The sequence below is a fragment of the Botryllus schlosseri genome, chromosome 2 (assembly GCF_051294905.1).
Source record: "Botryllus schlosseri isolate E-star chromosome 2, Bs_hap1, whole genome shotgun sequence".
Classification (NCBI taxonomy): Eukaryota; Metazoa; Chordata; class Ascidiacea; order Stolidobranchia; family Styelidae; genus Botryllus; species Botryllus schlosseri.
The window spans coordinates 20,278,786-20,295,354 of record NC_137237.1 but is presented as its reverse complement, the minus strand read 5'-3'; the positions used below and the strand labels follow the sequence as shown (position 1 = coordinate 20,295,354).

Below are 16,569 nucleotides of genomic sequence, written 5' to 3'. Positions count from 1 at the left end.
AGTTTCCCGATATCTTATATATAGTGGTGACGTAGGCTTATATTCGAAGTTGCATCCGTTGCTTCTGCGATCATAACGACACGTCAACAAAAGTGTTTCATTCAACTTCAGCTCATATTCATAGAGGCTCGCTGCCGTTGAAAGTCAGCCTCAGTCTAAGAGCTTGAAGTAGAATAAATTTAGTAATGTGAAGATATTTTGCTGGAATAACAAGGTGGACAAGAATACACTTTGCATCAGCTTCGTATAGAAGCCTCGAAGTGGGCCGTGCTACAAGTCGTGAGCTAAGGCATAAAAATAAAGATAATTGGCCTATTGTGAATGACCGTAGCAGTCGACAAAAACCATGAATACCACAAACAACAACAACTTCGTGATTTTCAAATAGCTCCGTGGCCCACCTCGAAAACCTCATACGGCCCAGCGGTTTAAAACCACTGGCATATTAAAAGACGCGTATCATTATCTAAGCTTCGACCCAAGTCACCTAATCAACCGTAAGTCCAATCATCGCGTGCAAATCTGCGTGAAGTGTCTCTTCATGAGTAATAAATTTGAACTATCCTCGTAGAGCTGCACAAATCAATGTTTAAGGTGATACAGAAGCGGTCGCATTTGGCGCATTTATTGATATATACAGCGATATTGATCCACTGTTGATATACGGGGATACAGTACTAATTCAGTTAAGCTATAACATACTCGCTTGACACAAATTGGACAGGGATCGATGCTACATCAATCGCTTGACTTTGTACAAGCCGAAGGCTGGACAAGTAGCAGATGGGTTCGGAAGTTGTTTTCGTTCTGGGGGGCCAGGTCTGCAACTAGCCGATAACATAAATACATCGTGTGTCGTCAGGATATGACCAGAATCCCGATTATGCCAATATTGGTCCTCGTTATAAATGATGCATAGCGAGAAAGAACTTGCCAGGAGAATACTATATATATGCTGTGCATTTCGGCATTAATAATTAAAAAGCTTCAGGACCTACAACAAGAACATGCTGCATCTGACTGTTACTAGTTGAGAAGTTATATGGCTGTATTTCGTAGCTAAAAAAGCGTATTCACAGGTTGATACGGAAGCGAGATTCCATAGTTTTCTCTCGATTGTAATTTACGACCAGACGGAGCGATGACCAATGACCATAGTTGACTATAGACGAAAATGAGCACAATGTCAAAAGCAGCGAAAAGTCGAGAATTTTTTCGGTGAGTATAGCTGAAGTCAAATTCACGACTTCATCGAGTAATTGACTATGTGTTGGATATTTGCCATGCTTAGATATATGATAACGCATGATATATACGATTTGTCCGATGTCCGACTGATGACTGCAATGAGCATTGAGCATATAGGCCTACGTTTCAATAGATTATGGTTTCGAGTCCGACTTCAGAATCCCTTCGCAAGTGTTGGATAAGTTCTACGACAATATGGCCTGATAGCGGAAAGTGTGCCCACAGGCGCACACTCCATACGCAAGTCGATTTGACTTCATAGTAAGACTTGCCTGAAATTGTTTTGCTCTACAAAACTCTATCTTTACCGGGTAAGATAGAGAGACAGGCGAGAGGCAGGGAGTGTGAGTTGGCGCCCGACATGCTGAGTTTAAATGAAATCATCGATTACTAGTCTTCTCGCCGTTCTGTGGTCGGTGGTACCCCCACTCTTCGGCAGCTACTTTCAAACTCTTTTAGCCGAATCTTAAGGACTTACGTGCGAGCCTACTGCAGGCTCGTTGACGTTTTTTTATCAATAATCTAAAGTAGTGATTCTCAACCGCCGGTCCACGGACCGGTGCCGGTCCGCCAGGTATATTTTAAAATTTTACACCTTAATTTCAAGATGCAAAATGTTGAAGGCTTGTCAATTGATGAAATAAATAAAACATCAACATATTGACAACTTCGCGAGGTAACATTCGACTTGGTAACCTATTCGATTTAACTTGAAGTTCAAGCAGTCTCCTTTGACGACATGCGAGAGACAAGTATAGGCCTGCGAGCTGACTCGCTAAACCGCGCAGTTTCCACGATAATTCGTTTTTGATTCATTCATTTTGTGAATAAGCCCGTATCGCGGCTGCCAGGTGTTTTCGTGCGGCGCATTGCATTCATAGTACCTCTGGTGATGATGGGAAATGAGCAAGGTAGCACGCCAAGGTGATTGGTCCAGTGTTGGGATGAAGTCCATACCTTCGAGTCACAAGTCAATTCGAGTCATTGTACATTATGACTCGAGTCAAGTCAAGACACTCGATTTTTGAAGGTGACTCGATTCAAGTCACGAGTCAAGTCACAGAGTCATGTCGAATTTTCGAAGTTGGAGGCATGATCCAAGCCATTGCATTTTGTAAGATGATTGAAGTGCAGATTGATTTACTATGAATCGAGTAACGAATATAGAGGTAATTATACTTTCAACGGGAAATTGATTGGCTCACGTAGGCCTATGCGTATAACTATTAGGCCACGTTGGTAACTGACAAACTGATATGATCCAATACACAATCCACCTATATATCCAGACGATACAATTGAAGCCTGTACCAATTGTTGACGAGTATTATAAATGTATAAACAAATGTCCCAGTCCGATCTAAATTATGCAAGAGGTTCGTCAAGATTAGTACTGAGCAGAAATACACTGCTACAGATAGAATACTACTAGTCTACGGCAACGTAAGCTCTAATCACTACGTTTGCAATCCATTTATTTGTGTCTCGCCGACGGAAGCTGAGTAATACCAGGTTGCGCAATCATTTAATGACTGCTGGTTGCTCAATGCTCACATTATTGGGTACTTTTCCCCAAAGAAAAAATACGCATTATTTATAGAATAGGCATTTTGGCGACGGCCATTACCGCGCCACGACGCCAACATTTTCCATGACAACACCTCACTCAGCTCCACCGGTAAATCTGATTACCTCGGCAGAGAGAGGATAAACAAATTTATAGCAATATATATGAAATCCACGATATTATCGATCGATTCAATCTTGCATTATGATTTAGGAAAATTTTTGCGCTACGCGCGACCGGTGTAAACAGTCTCGGTAATGATTCTAAGAAAACTCGCTGACAAGTAGTGCTAAAACATATAACTTGAGATTGGGTCTGGTGGGCGAAGCCTCCCCCATAAGTACGATTTAACACCCTAAGGTTGCCACAAGACCAACGTTCTGATGGGGCCTGACGAAGTGCTCTTTCGGTTCTGCATGCACGTATAATAGCGAGTTAGTCGACAACGATTATTTGATGACTTGAAATTGTCTCGAAAATCACGAGTCACGAGTATATCCACATTTTTGAAACGCTGAGTCAATTCAAGTTATCTGAAGACGTTGACTCGATCTAGTCATGAATCGGGTTATCCCAACACTGGCTTGGTGCGACCCCGAAACGCTTCTTCTCTAGATATCGTCGAACAGTAGGGGAGACCGGGGTTAGTTGTTACGGGGGAACATTGTTACAACACCAATGGTTTGTTTATTTGCCGGGAGATGGCGCACCATTTTTACACAGTTTGCTCGGCTATTTGGAGAGTACCTTCTAACGAAGCCTGGCTTGCGAAATGTGCTTGCAAAAAGTTTTATGCAGGAAAAGGTGTATTGAGGGCTATAAAGTAAAACTTTTACTAATCGAGCGTCGCTGGTGCATCAGTGGTTGCGTGCGACCGATATATGTTTAATTTACATCGATAGAAAGCGGACGACCTGAAGTTTAGTTTCACAGTTGACTTAGTGCTGTTTGTTGGTTAAGTAAGGCGGCAAGTAAGCTTAAACAGGCCGTATTCGGCGGGGGCACATTTTTACGGTTGTAACAACTAGCCTCAATCTTTGCATGAATATTTATGATGTGTGATTAGCATTATTATTAATGAAATTTCATCCATCCTGGTAGGGTTAGCATTATTTCAACCAAAATCTTTGTGCAGTGACATTAAAAGCCACACTAGACCTACACCACACTGAGTAAGTGATGAAAAAGTTGAAGACAGCTTGGATTCTTCTGCAATTACTTATGAAAATGTATTCAATAACCTGCTCCTATCTTGTAGATTAATTCTGTTTTTAAACTATATATTCTCGGCGATTATGGTGAGGCATTACAAAAAAAAGACCAAAAGAGGCACTACACCTATGATGGTTATGGAAGAAGCTGCAAGAAGAGTGATTGATTTTATCAAAGTTGTTCGATGTACAAAAGAAAATCCTGTGTTACTTTTACTTGATAATCATGACTCGCATACGTCCATACATGTGATTGATTACTGCAGAGATAATGGAGTTGTGTTGCTGTCGTTTCCTCCTCATTGCTCCCATAAGTTGCAGCCTCTGGACAGGAGTGTTTACGGACCCTTCAAAAAGTACTACAATGCTGCTTGTAGGGCATTATTGAAGACCAATCGGGGTCGTCCAATGACAATGCTTGATATCCCTGAAATTGTGAAGCAGGCGCTTCCATTGGCAACAACCTCAGCCAACATTCAAAAAGGGTTCCAAGTGGCTGGGATATTCCCATTCAATGATAATGTATTTGCAGATGAGGGATTTTTTCCAAGCTACACGACCGACAGACCCATGCCAGAAGAGGAAAATATGCCAAAAATAGCAAATACTGATGAGAATTCTGCTGATTCAAGCAGCGCTGTAAGTGCACCAGAAGAATCGGAAGAGACTTCTACTTCAAACAGCAAGGCATGCGCACCAGAAAACTCTGAAGAGCCTGCAACATCAAGTAATGCAGTTGGTACACCAAGATCAATGGAGAATGCAGTGCCTAGTTTTCCCACTGGTATCAAGACAACACCAGAGATGATTTGGCCTTTCAACAAAGCCGCACCCAGGCAGAAAAAAATTGGTGGGAGAAAGAGGCGCCGCTCCTCCATCTTAACAAGCACTCCTGAACGACATCGCCTCCAAGAGGAGCACTTGGCGAAGGAGGCAAAAAATTCTAAGATTGACAAAAAGAAAATAACAAAAAAAAGCAACAAAAAGAAACCTAGCTTTCACTGACGAAACAAACACAGATGCTAGTAACAATCATTGCCTACTGTGCCATGACACATATGACAACTCTAGGTCTGAGGAAGTATGGGTCAAATGCAATGGATGTCAAAAGTGGGCGCATGAAGCATGCAGTGATCGCTCTACACCCTACGTGTGTGATTTTTGCAAGGACTGAATGACTTCTTTTCATATTTTGCTGTTTCGTTTGATTTTTCTTTCATTTCGTTTTCAATACACATGGTTACAACAATGCTTTTATTATGGATATAGAGTTTTCAGCTGACAATTTTAATGTAACAACTTGCCTCCTCTCCAGTCACAACTTGCCCCCATCTCGGGGCAAGTTATGACAGAAGACTCACCTGTTTAAAATGCAAATATTTCCAAACGTATAAGAGCTTGAAGTTCCATTCTGCTTTGTAAAAGTAAGTGGATGATCAGTGTAGACAGTGTAACAAAATCATTTGCGCAGGACGAGTAGAAAAGCCATGAGGCCGAAAATGGGCAAAATCGTAACAACTAACCCCGGTCTCCCCTAGAATATTAATAAAGTTGGCGTAGTCGGTTAATCCACGGCGTTCATCGCGAAAGACTGTAATGGGAATTTACATCGACTCAGTAGACTAACTACCGTCAAATTACATGAATACTATCATGCACAAACCCCTCAAAATGTCACTCTCTAGTACCATACCTGCAAAAAACCGTTTCATACTTTACATTTTGGGTTGATTTCAAATTTTAAGGTACACCGGTCCGCCAGATATTTTTTGAAATTTTACCGGTCCGCGAGGTAAAAAAGGTTGAGAACCACTTATCTAAAGAATGAGACATGGATACGCATCATTTTTGAGATTTTCCATATTTTGGACCACCCTAGACCGCTCCCCTGAGCCCAGCGCCCCCATATCGCCCATGAACGTTTCAAAATGCAAATCACCTCTTGGGGTCGCTGGAGTCAAGGTTAAGAAACACGGTTCTAACGAGAGAGAGAGAGAGAGAGAAAGAGCCTGAAACGGAGAAATTCAGGGAGATTTCACAGGAAGGACGTTACAAAAATAATGCGGAAAATCATAATGTCTATAAGTTTTAAGCTCTCTCCAATGCGAACCTATTACCTTCCTGCGGTTCTGCACGATATGCTATTAGCGAATTGGAAGTCCCTTGATAACACATAGCGACTATATGTTGCAGGAAGTGTGCCTATCGCGCTTCAATATACAAGAGTTTTGTCACAGTGTGTGAGATGTTCATTGATTTGTTATTATTACCATACGTCCGATCTGAATCTATATTGTATATATATGCCTGTACGCTTGTCTTTATCCGTTTCCGCGTGTTAAATCCGTATTCCGATTGAAGGGCCTCACATGTCAAAGTCCACCGCGACATCGATTGACCAGCCATCTATCGACAAATTCCTGTCTCCGCGTTTTGGAAAAGTCTTCCACTATGCCCCGCTTCCAGCTGGTTCTATACCAATACCGAGAAAACCATTACCGAGAATGGACATTACCGAGAATGGACATTACCGAGAATGGCCAATGTCAAGAATATAGCTTACTGGGACTGACGTTGTCGAGAAATTTATACCTGGGCATCGATACCGAACGTGGCGACGCCGTGATGCACACACACGACCTGTGCATATGCATAACATGCCTGTAATGCATATATTGTGTTCTCGGTAATGTCCATTCTCGGTGGTGTCCATTCTCGGTAATGTCCATTCTCGGTGGTGTCCATTCTCGGTAATGGCATTCTCGGTAATGGTTTTCTCGGTATTGACCGGACACCCTTCCAGCTTACTTAGATTCCAGTGTCGAGATATTATATGACCGTATTCCTTTTATGACGGTCTCTTTACACCGAAAAAACATTTTTCTCTTTTCGCTGTCTCCGATGTATCCGCGTTTTATGGTCCATTTTTATCAGCTTCCGCTATTCTGTAAGAAATACAGGTGACGGAGATAGAGTCTTGATTTAGCTATCGACACAAAGTCTGAAATCGTCGTAGTGGAATTAAAGTAGCTTATGTCCACTTTTCAAATTTGAAAATTCCATTTTTAAAACTTGGAAACAATCAACTTTTCGAAAATTTAGAAATTTTTTCGGTCATATCTTGGCCATATCAATGTCTGTGTCGGTTTTTTCAAAGTTAATCGGGGCCAATATATGGCGGAAAGAAGATGAAAACTTCACGTAAAGTTAATTTTCTCAAAATGTCTAAAATGGACATAAGCTACTTTGATTCCACTGCGACTATGTATTTCGCTCATCGTGATACTAAGTTAACCCAAGCTCAAACTATAGGTCCATATTCAAGCCTTACAATTCGTCCGAACCTGTTACTACTTATCTTTCTGCACACTGCACTACAGCAGCATACTGTGTCGTCAAATTCAGTATGATCTTTACGTCGAGCAAAAATCATGCCGGTCCAGATGTCATCAATTTTCTAATTCTAGCATTATGCGTTCGGTAAGGCACTTAAACCAGGCTCTGTCAAACACGAAGAGATTATGTATCTGACGCAATATAGCATCATCACCGCCAGCAATCGATATTCTTTCTCGTTGCTGCTTCACGAAAGACAGATTATTGCTTTACTGCGACTGCGACGAATTGCAGATGTATAGCTCTCAAACGACAGGAATTTCAGGGAAGTATGTAAAATTACAGCGTTCCTCGCAATCACGCGATTTAGCTGTGAGATAGATGCGTATGGCTATTTTATGGTACTAGCCAGTATGCAATGATATCAATGCTGTTGAAATGAGTTGAACGACAGGTGTACGGAGCGATGATTGGGAACAGAGATGAGAGGATTTGATGTGTCCTGCAAAACCAATTCTTATTCCGGATACAAGATTCAAATCTAATTCCAAGTCCAGAATTAATTTCGTCTCATGTTTCTTTACGAAATAATGCGCATGACTACGTTAAACAATTATTTCATCAACGCGAAATATAGTTTCGACACTTTCTTCCCACCGCGAGAGCCTCGAAATCTCGGTTGATGTATAGAAACTCAATTTCCAAAGAATGGGTCACAAGGCTACGTATATTCATGGAAAATACATTTCTGTTAAGTAATGATCGAGCCGAAGGCTCACCGAAAAGCACTATGAAATATAGTTATGGCCAAGAAACACAATAGAATTGTCAAAAAATACTATGATTGGACGGTTGAATACGGCCATGATTATATAAACCTATAAGGCTCTAAAGGAGTGACGCTAACAACGATATTAGTTGGTCTATCTCTGTGCTACCTTCATCTTAGACGTAATCTGGGGTTAGTCTTGCGTATACTTTGTGCTGTAACCGCGGACATTGGAATTTGGTTTGGTATTTTTATATCGCAGGTTTATCTGTAGTCCGGGGACTTTTGGCTCGAAAGTGACGAAGCAGTGCGACCACAGATATTTGAATAATTTTTGTGTATCTAATATATTATCCGTGTAAACTGCATTTCACTGTTCCACATTGTCGTTTTGGCTTCTGTGAATAACTGCTTTTTGTTTCAATTTTCCATAAAACTTCGAACTCGGTGTGCACTTTTTTGCCTTCTCGTAATTGAGTGTCAATGTCAACAACTAGTTCCAAGTGACAGCAAGAGTGAAATCAAATTGCAGCAGTCGGGTGTCTAACTGTCTATAATGTGGCCTATGACCATTGAACATGGTCGACATTTGTTGCCTTGAGGGATTTTTTAATGGATGTATCTCCTAGGGATGGTGTGAACGTGAGGTTCACGTTCGCGCTCTGTGTGTGAACCTCGGAAATTTAGAGGTTCGCGTTCACAACAGAACCTTGGTAGGTTCTGCACTGTGAACCTTTTGGTAAATTGTAATTTTCACTCCATTATAAGATCTTTGGCTCAAATTTATTGCATTTCAACTGCGGGCCACTCCATGCATGGTGCTGGCAGCATAAAAAATCAACACTAAACGAGCATGCACCATGTACCTCGACAACCTTAAAAGTTTTACTTGCTTTGTTGCAAAAATTTTCTCGGAATATCCAGCTTTCCGTTTGTGAATATTTAGTGACTCTCTGCTGTGAGCCTGACCCGCGATCGATATACGTAGTCAGCGAATGAGGCTTAGTCAACCAATCAATGACATTGATATCGTCTTCTGATGTAAAAAATCGAACGGTCGTACTGGGTCAATCTTGACTTCATATCTTTACTGTATCATTAAAACCAAATCCGTACGATTAAGGTGCGTGCTACTGCTGCATAACTTGTTGTTTGTGGTATCGGTAGCGAGTATAGAAACCCGTTGTACACTCTGTTCAATATCAATGTAGCAATACTCAGACTCCGAACACATTGTCCGGTCTGGCTAAGACCTTTAAGGCGTAAGCTTATATTCCTTCGTAAGTCCTCGTCGAAATTGTTGGCAAAGCGACGGAATGTACTGATTTTATGCAATTATCATGTCCTTTGATTACCGCAGTTGATACATTTAGCGACGTTTAAAACGCCGATATGTACTTCAGCATTGTGGCATTATGTGGGCCGAATCTTCGCTAGGTATCGTGTACATTAATATAGGGCATATTAGGCTATCACTTCATTGAAAGAAAGGGTTGGAATTAGCAATATGACGTCACGTCACGTCACGAGGTTCACGTTCGTGTTCACACAGAACCTTTCAAAAAGGTTCGCGTTCACACGAACCTGAACCTTTCAGAGGTTCACACCATCCCTAGATCTCCCATAAAAAATCTAAAAATTTGTTACACATGTGGTGGAAGCAATCTAATCAGAATGGCTTCGCGGGCCTGATGACACAGTCTGGAGGGCTGGGTACGGTCCGCGATCCGTATGTTTGACAGCCCTGTACTAAACACACGAGCTGGAAACACTCAAAGGCACTAAGACAAGTTCTCGTCAAGGAACAAAATTACTATAGAAATGCAAGCATAATGTTATGAGTTAGTTGTTGTTCACTTTGTAGAAAGCGTCATGCAGTTACCGATAAAAGATGACTCTAGTCAAGTGATTCTCAAATGGGGTTCGCGACGCATATTCAGGGGTCTGTGAAGCCTCTAAATTTGCATAAAGATTGATAATACAATATGTATAGATTTTTCTCATATGGAAATCACGAGGCAATTTCGCTTCATAACTGCTAAATATTCAAGACCGACATCGTCAGAATGACCGTATGAAATGAAATATTCTTCTGTGCTGACTCATTTTAATTACCAAATTGCCGATAGCCTACTGATACATTGCTGTTCATAGATGTTTTGTTGAGGTTTGGGGAAAATGTTTTTTTCGTAATCAATCCCAAAAAATGAAATTTAAACTTCATCACCGAATCCATTTTTCCCTGTGATAAACAACCACTATTCCACGATAACTTCAAGATGAGCTGCTAGATAGAAATGAATAGTTTGGACGTGATTTGTTCATTATAAAATCTTTTTCTCAATTTTGGTGCAATATATGTTGCGATAATACTCAAAGGTATCGTCGGAACCGTTACGCATAGAGTTGCATTTAAAACAAAAATCAATTGAAAACAAACATGTTTAAAACCAGGCCCTAATTTAAAACATATTTTTTAAAGCCATGACTTCACGAATATTCAATTGTGGGCTGACTTTGACAATTGAAAATATAGGATAAATATAGCTCCTTTGACAAAATAGCTGTAATATAACTGTTGAACCGACTATTTTGAGAGTTCCAACCGTCCCATATCGTTATACGTCGGCTAAATCGGGTGGTAATTGTCCGTAGGCTCACACTACATGTTTTTTTGGAAAGTATTTACACAACTATGGCATAATTTTACAACTTCAAAAAACACGTTTTTTTAAAAGGCGTTTGTTTAAAACACTGTTTAAAACATGTTTTAAACAAAGTGTTTTGAAAGATCGTTTGTTTTAAATTCATCCCTAGTTACGCATTATTGCATTAATATTACATTCGCGACAACCTATCTTTGTAAAAATATATATTATTCGGCACTCGTTCCTATCAAATCGAAGGTGGATATTTTCAAGACACGACCAGGTATTTCAAGAAATGCAGCTGTGGAAATCGCTCACTACTTCTTAGAGGATGATGTTGTTTTTTTAAGTCGTTTTGCTGCTGTTTATCACTAGCCTATAGTTGATATTTGCATAAGGCAGATGACCGTTGCACGATAATTGAGCTCAAGTTGAACTAAAACTTGTGGGGGTTCGCGGGGGTCTATGATGATCCAAAGGGTCCGCGAATAGAAATAGGTTGAGAACCACTGCTCTAGTCGTATTGTTGAAGTTTTGAAGGGCTTTCATTTTCCACAATTAAGAAACAACGCTCCACCGAAGCCTCCGGATTTGCCGAAATGTTTCTACTTGCCTACGGACCGCGTTCCGGATGAAACGAAGAATCTTATAGATTCCGTCTGCACTTTCGATACGAGCAAGTTCCTGTACATGATTGGAACGATTAAGGTATGATTATGCAAATATATCTATTCGTAATGACAGACTGTCAATACCGCTGTCTCCGTAGTCAATATCTTCTGAATGTGATGAATTTCACATAACAAAGGTTCCGTAACCTTTTTTCTAATATGTAGCCATTTAGAAACGGTCACTACCTCGCGTTGCCTTCCTTCTTCTAAAGAAGTTGCACAGCAGTGTAGACATTACACACTGCACATCAAAGGCATCAATTGTTGTTGTTTATTCTTGGTTTTCGACATCCATGGTCACTGATCAGTTTTCATCAGGACAATACGCTTTGCTATATGATTCGTGCATGAGTCGCCGACATATAGCACGCGGCCCCAGTTTCGTTCTCGGCTTTCAAACATAACCGCTTATACGGATCGAGTGGCGATGACTAGCTTACAGATAAACCTCCAACAGTTATGAATGGATTCCTAATTTTCCCCGGTCAGACTCGATCATTGGTGATACAGCGGTGGAACGTATCGCTATACATTACTCTCCACCTTAAACAGAAGTTGTGTTCCCTCAGAGATACAACCCATTTCCTCCACTCCTCAGGAGAAGGATCTGTTCCAACTTCTTAAGCTCTGTATGGGCTGCGACAGAGTTGTAACTTTGTCATGAGGATTCAAGTCTCAAGTCAATTTCGCTTTTATGCTTTTGACTCGAGTGAAGTCATGTCGGGTCATTTTCAATTCACCTCAGTAGTATAGTAGATCTCTCATGATGTGCCTGGGGCTCTTATGGGCGGGGTGGTGACCTGCCTGAAAACCCGGGGTGATGACCCCACCCTTTTAGACCCCCCTTGTGGTGGTGACCTGCCATTGTTTCTTATGGGTGCGGTGATGATACCACCCTTTCAGGTATAGGCTGCGGTGATGATATACCTTGAAAACTCGTGTTGGTGACCCCACCCTTTCGGTATAGGCTGCGGCGATGACCTGCCATGGAATGTCTGGTAGTGAACTAACGTTGTGGGTATAGGCTGCGGCGATGACCTGCCATGGCTTGTTTGGTAGTGAACTAACGTTGTGGATATAGACGGCGGCGATGACCTGCCTGTCATGTATTCTTACGCGGTCTCTGGTGACTCTCCATGTGTTCTTATGGGTGCGGCCGTGATTCGTACTTTTTGGTATAGGCATCTCTCGCGCTGTGTTGAATATGTATTAGGTATAGTAAATAGTCACGTGATTGACTCTTAGTTAATGTGTATACCTCAAATTATTATATATGACCAATTTGAAGTAATTCCAGCGTTTACGGTGAATGTGACTTTAATATATCGTTATTCTTATGGGCGCGGCGATGATTCGTACTTTCGTTGATAGAATGCTAGCGGCATGTCGTACTTTCACCAAAAAGGGTGTGAAATAGTTTGCTAAATCTAGGAATCAGTCGCTTGGTAATTAGTTTACCACGGAGCTGGCGTAGACGGCGATTCGAATAGCAACAATAGCCGCGTTCACAAACTAACACTCCAAAAAGGTGTGAAATATTGGTAAAATCCCGCGATCGCTCACAAGATAATACCTAAGACATAACCATCGCTCGCGACTCGCTGTTACATACATGCCGATCGTTGACAATGTAATATTTTGGTAATTAGTTTACCACAGAACCCGCGTAGACGGCGATACCAACAATAGCCGCGTTCACAAACTAACACTTCAAAAAGGTGCGAAATAGGTTGCAAATCCCACGATCACTCACGAGATAACACCTAAGACATAGCCACCCCTCACCAACTTGTTGTTACATACATTCCAATCGCCACAATGTAATATTTTGATAATCGGTATGTCACAGGAACTGGATTTCACTGGTAAAATTTAATAAGTAACGGATAACAGAGCCGTCACAGACGATGATTCGAATACCGACAAATTCTCACTTATTTGTGATCCCACCCTAATCCTTTGCGAAGTTGACGCTTATTCGAAAAGGTGTGAAATAATTGTAAAACCCTACGTCGCTGACGGGATAATGCATCAGATATAGCGATCTAGTTATAGCATGGGTCGGAATCCATTCGCGGGATGTACTAGGTAAATTGAGATAATCCGAAACGAAATATTTTGACTTTGGTGTAGTGTGAATTGAAATAGGATTGACAAACATGGCTATCAACTTTCCCACAGTCCCATATTGATATTATACACACATTGATTCGAAACAAGTAATGGAACATTGCAACTCTATTCGCGATCCGACTTTTCGTTTGTCAAAGCGACATTTTTAACATCTTACCATACTCAAAAGAATTATTTACAACATTAACAAGTGTTCAAAATCTAGTTTTCACTTACTTGATTATACCACTGCAACTCACAAATTTGAATTAATTCATTCTGGTTGTATTCATATGATCGGTCTTTTTATTCAATTGTAAAGGTCGTTACTATTCTGAAGACAAAGTAAGCTATTTACTAATCGACACATAAATGACTTGACATAAACATATTATATTTTGAGTATACGAGATTTGAATGTCTGAACAATAACTGAGAAATAATTTATCACAATAAAATACGTATATTACAGCGTAAAAGATGTTTGAATGTCAGCAACTCTGTACGGTCATAGTTACTACCACTAATTTACCCGACCAACTCGTCATGATCATTCCTGAAATCAACACAAATATGACCACTGACTTGAGTTAACCACAAAACAGCATCAAGTTTTAAATCCACTTGTAGCTTACGGATTATTTGAATGCTGGTTATGTTTTGTTGTAATTGAGTTAACGGAAATAGTATTACGTCTCGACATCTGACCATCTTACCATATTCAAAGAATCAACCACGAAAACATTGTCAAGTAAATCCGTTAACCGACCAACTCAACAGTATCAATATGAAAAACAGCCAAACATACACGAATCCATACAAGCACTAAAACCTAAAATCCATAACAAGCCTGGTTGTATTCATATCCCTACGCATCTTTTTTATTCAACTTGAAAAGTCGTTACTATTCTGTAAGACAAAGAAATTACTATGCGGTATATTTTGTAAGATAAAAGTAATTACTTCTCGGTGCCCGCGACTTGAGATTAACATAATATGTTTGAGTATGCGAGATTTGAAAGTCTGCCCAACATGTTGAGAATTCATTTCTTACAATCGAACGCAGGTGTTATATTGAAAATTATCATGATGTAAACATAAGGATTGACACATTGATTTGACATATGTAATAGTTGATCATGACTTGACTATTAAATAATTTGCGTTAATTAGACCCGGCGTTGTGGTAAAGATTATTGTGACAGCAACAAACTTTTCAGTACCATTGTTATTAACATATTGAGTTGTAAACTATGTGTGTCTAAAATGTTCTCGATTGGAAAATTATTCAGCCTTGGTACAAACCACGCAGAGTATTGTGGATATCAGGAAATATTTTACAAATGTCTGCATTAAACAAGACTAAAGATGAAACAACAATTCCCTTTGTTGAACAATAACCGGGGCAATACTTTATTGTCGGTGAGAATTGAAACACTTTCGCGCATTACCTGGTGTCAAGATATCACACTAGGTGAATTGACATACCACCATTTGATTAATGCTTAATCCGTTCGCATCATTTCACACTCACTTTGATCATTACAAAAGTAAATTGGAATATGTTTGCTAGGCACCACCTATTCAACTATACTTGAGTAATACAGAAACCTCTCAGCATTAATAAAATCGAAATGTGCGCTACACTGAAATCTACAAAAATGTGTTTGTATTGCTGTTCGTAGTAGCGATATCGATTTGAACCTCCATCATCCAACCAAACTACTGAGAGTCGTTGTCAATTTACATGACGTTCACTGATTACATACTAGAACTATTTGTGCAACGCACACGATCAGAGAAATTGGACAATTTTCCATTGCCATTCGTCAAAGTAAATGTCGTCACAATAATCAGTCACTAAAAGACCATATACTTGTATGTGATTGAATCACCGACAATTAACTCGGTAAATCAAACCCCTGAGAAATTTCACTCAGTCATTGGATAGGAAACAGTGTCGCTTAATCGGTGTGAGTCGTTTTTTCTAAATACTAATCATATCTGTCCAGCCAAGAACAATTTTCACTCACTTGGGTAACGAAACCAGTGTCCAATATCAATACAAGATATTTTCGTCACACAAAAATAATCAACTTCACTCGATATTCCCGTACTACGAAACTGTACAAAGGTTACATGTTTTTGTATGACATGGAATTAATACCGATCGAAGTAACCGTATTGGAGATAACTTTTAAACAAACACACTCTACGTGGTTAACATTCTCGTCGATTCTATTGTGATTAATGCATACTTCATGTGATCTGGATTCATTTCGAAATGGCTAAACATTCAACCTCGACGGATACGAATTGTCACACACTCAGGTAATATCATACCAAATAGTTCTTTACAAGACACAGAAATTTGTTTTGGTCGTTTCGACTTTATTACTGGAGATACTCATCACTTCGCTTAATACAATCTAGATTTAAACTCCATCGAACCTTTGGTGTCTATCGTTTTGCTGGATACGAATTATGTTAGTCTAAGAGTACACAATTTTCACTATCTTGGGTTATGAACTCAGTGTGTTAGCGATCATTCAATATTTTGTGGGATACGAATGATCATCGTCACAACTGTTACAAAAGTACGAAGGTTATTTACATCACACAAAGTAGTCGACCTTACTCGGTATTTTTGATACTACAAAACTGAAGAATGATTGCCTACGCTTTCTAAGTAAAGAATGCTTGGTTATACTCTACAAACTGTTTTGACGTCGCAAGTGTTTTTGACATGAATGGTCACGCATCTAAATATTCAAATAATCCAACACACGACTATAGCACTTACAGAAATATCATAGTTCTTGTAACAAAGTTGTATAAGTATAATGTTTATCGTAAGTCCCACATAGCCATGATATCCGTCCGAGTTTGACTTTTAGAAAACATTATACCGACATCGCGACATCTTTCAAAATTAAAATCGCGGTGACTGCTTCAGAGACCTACCAATGATATTGCAGTAATACAGTTACTTCCACAAAAGAGTATG

The 16,569-nt window shown here is 40.0% G+C and overlaps 1 protein-coding gene across 1 annotated transcript in view; it reads left to right on the top strand.

Moving 5' to 3' along the window:
• The first annotated feature begins 977 nt into the window (after positions 1 to 977).
• The window catches only part of LOC145456514 (uncharacterized), a 38,286-nt gene continuing 22,694 nt past the window's right edge, over positions 978 to 16,569 (top strand). Inside the window, exons 1-2 of the mRNA XM_080334654.1 lie at positions 978 to 1,218; positions 11,343 to 11,487. Of these exons, the coding sequence (XP_080190780.1) occupies positions 1,175 to 1,218; positions 11,343 to 11,487 (189 nt within the window). The 5' untranslated portion in view covers positions 978 to 1,174. The remainder of the gene's footprint in view (positions 1,219 to 11,342; positions 11,488 to 16,569) is intronic.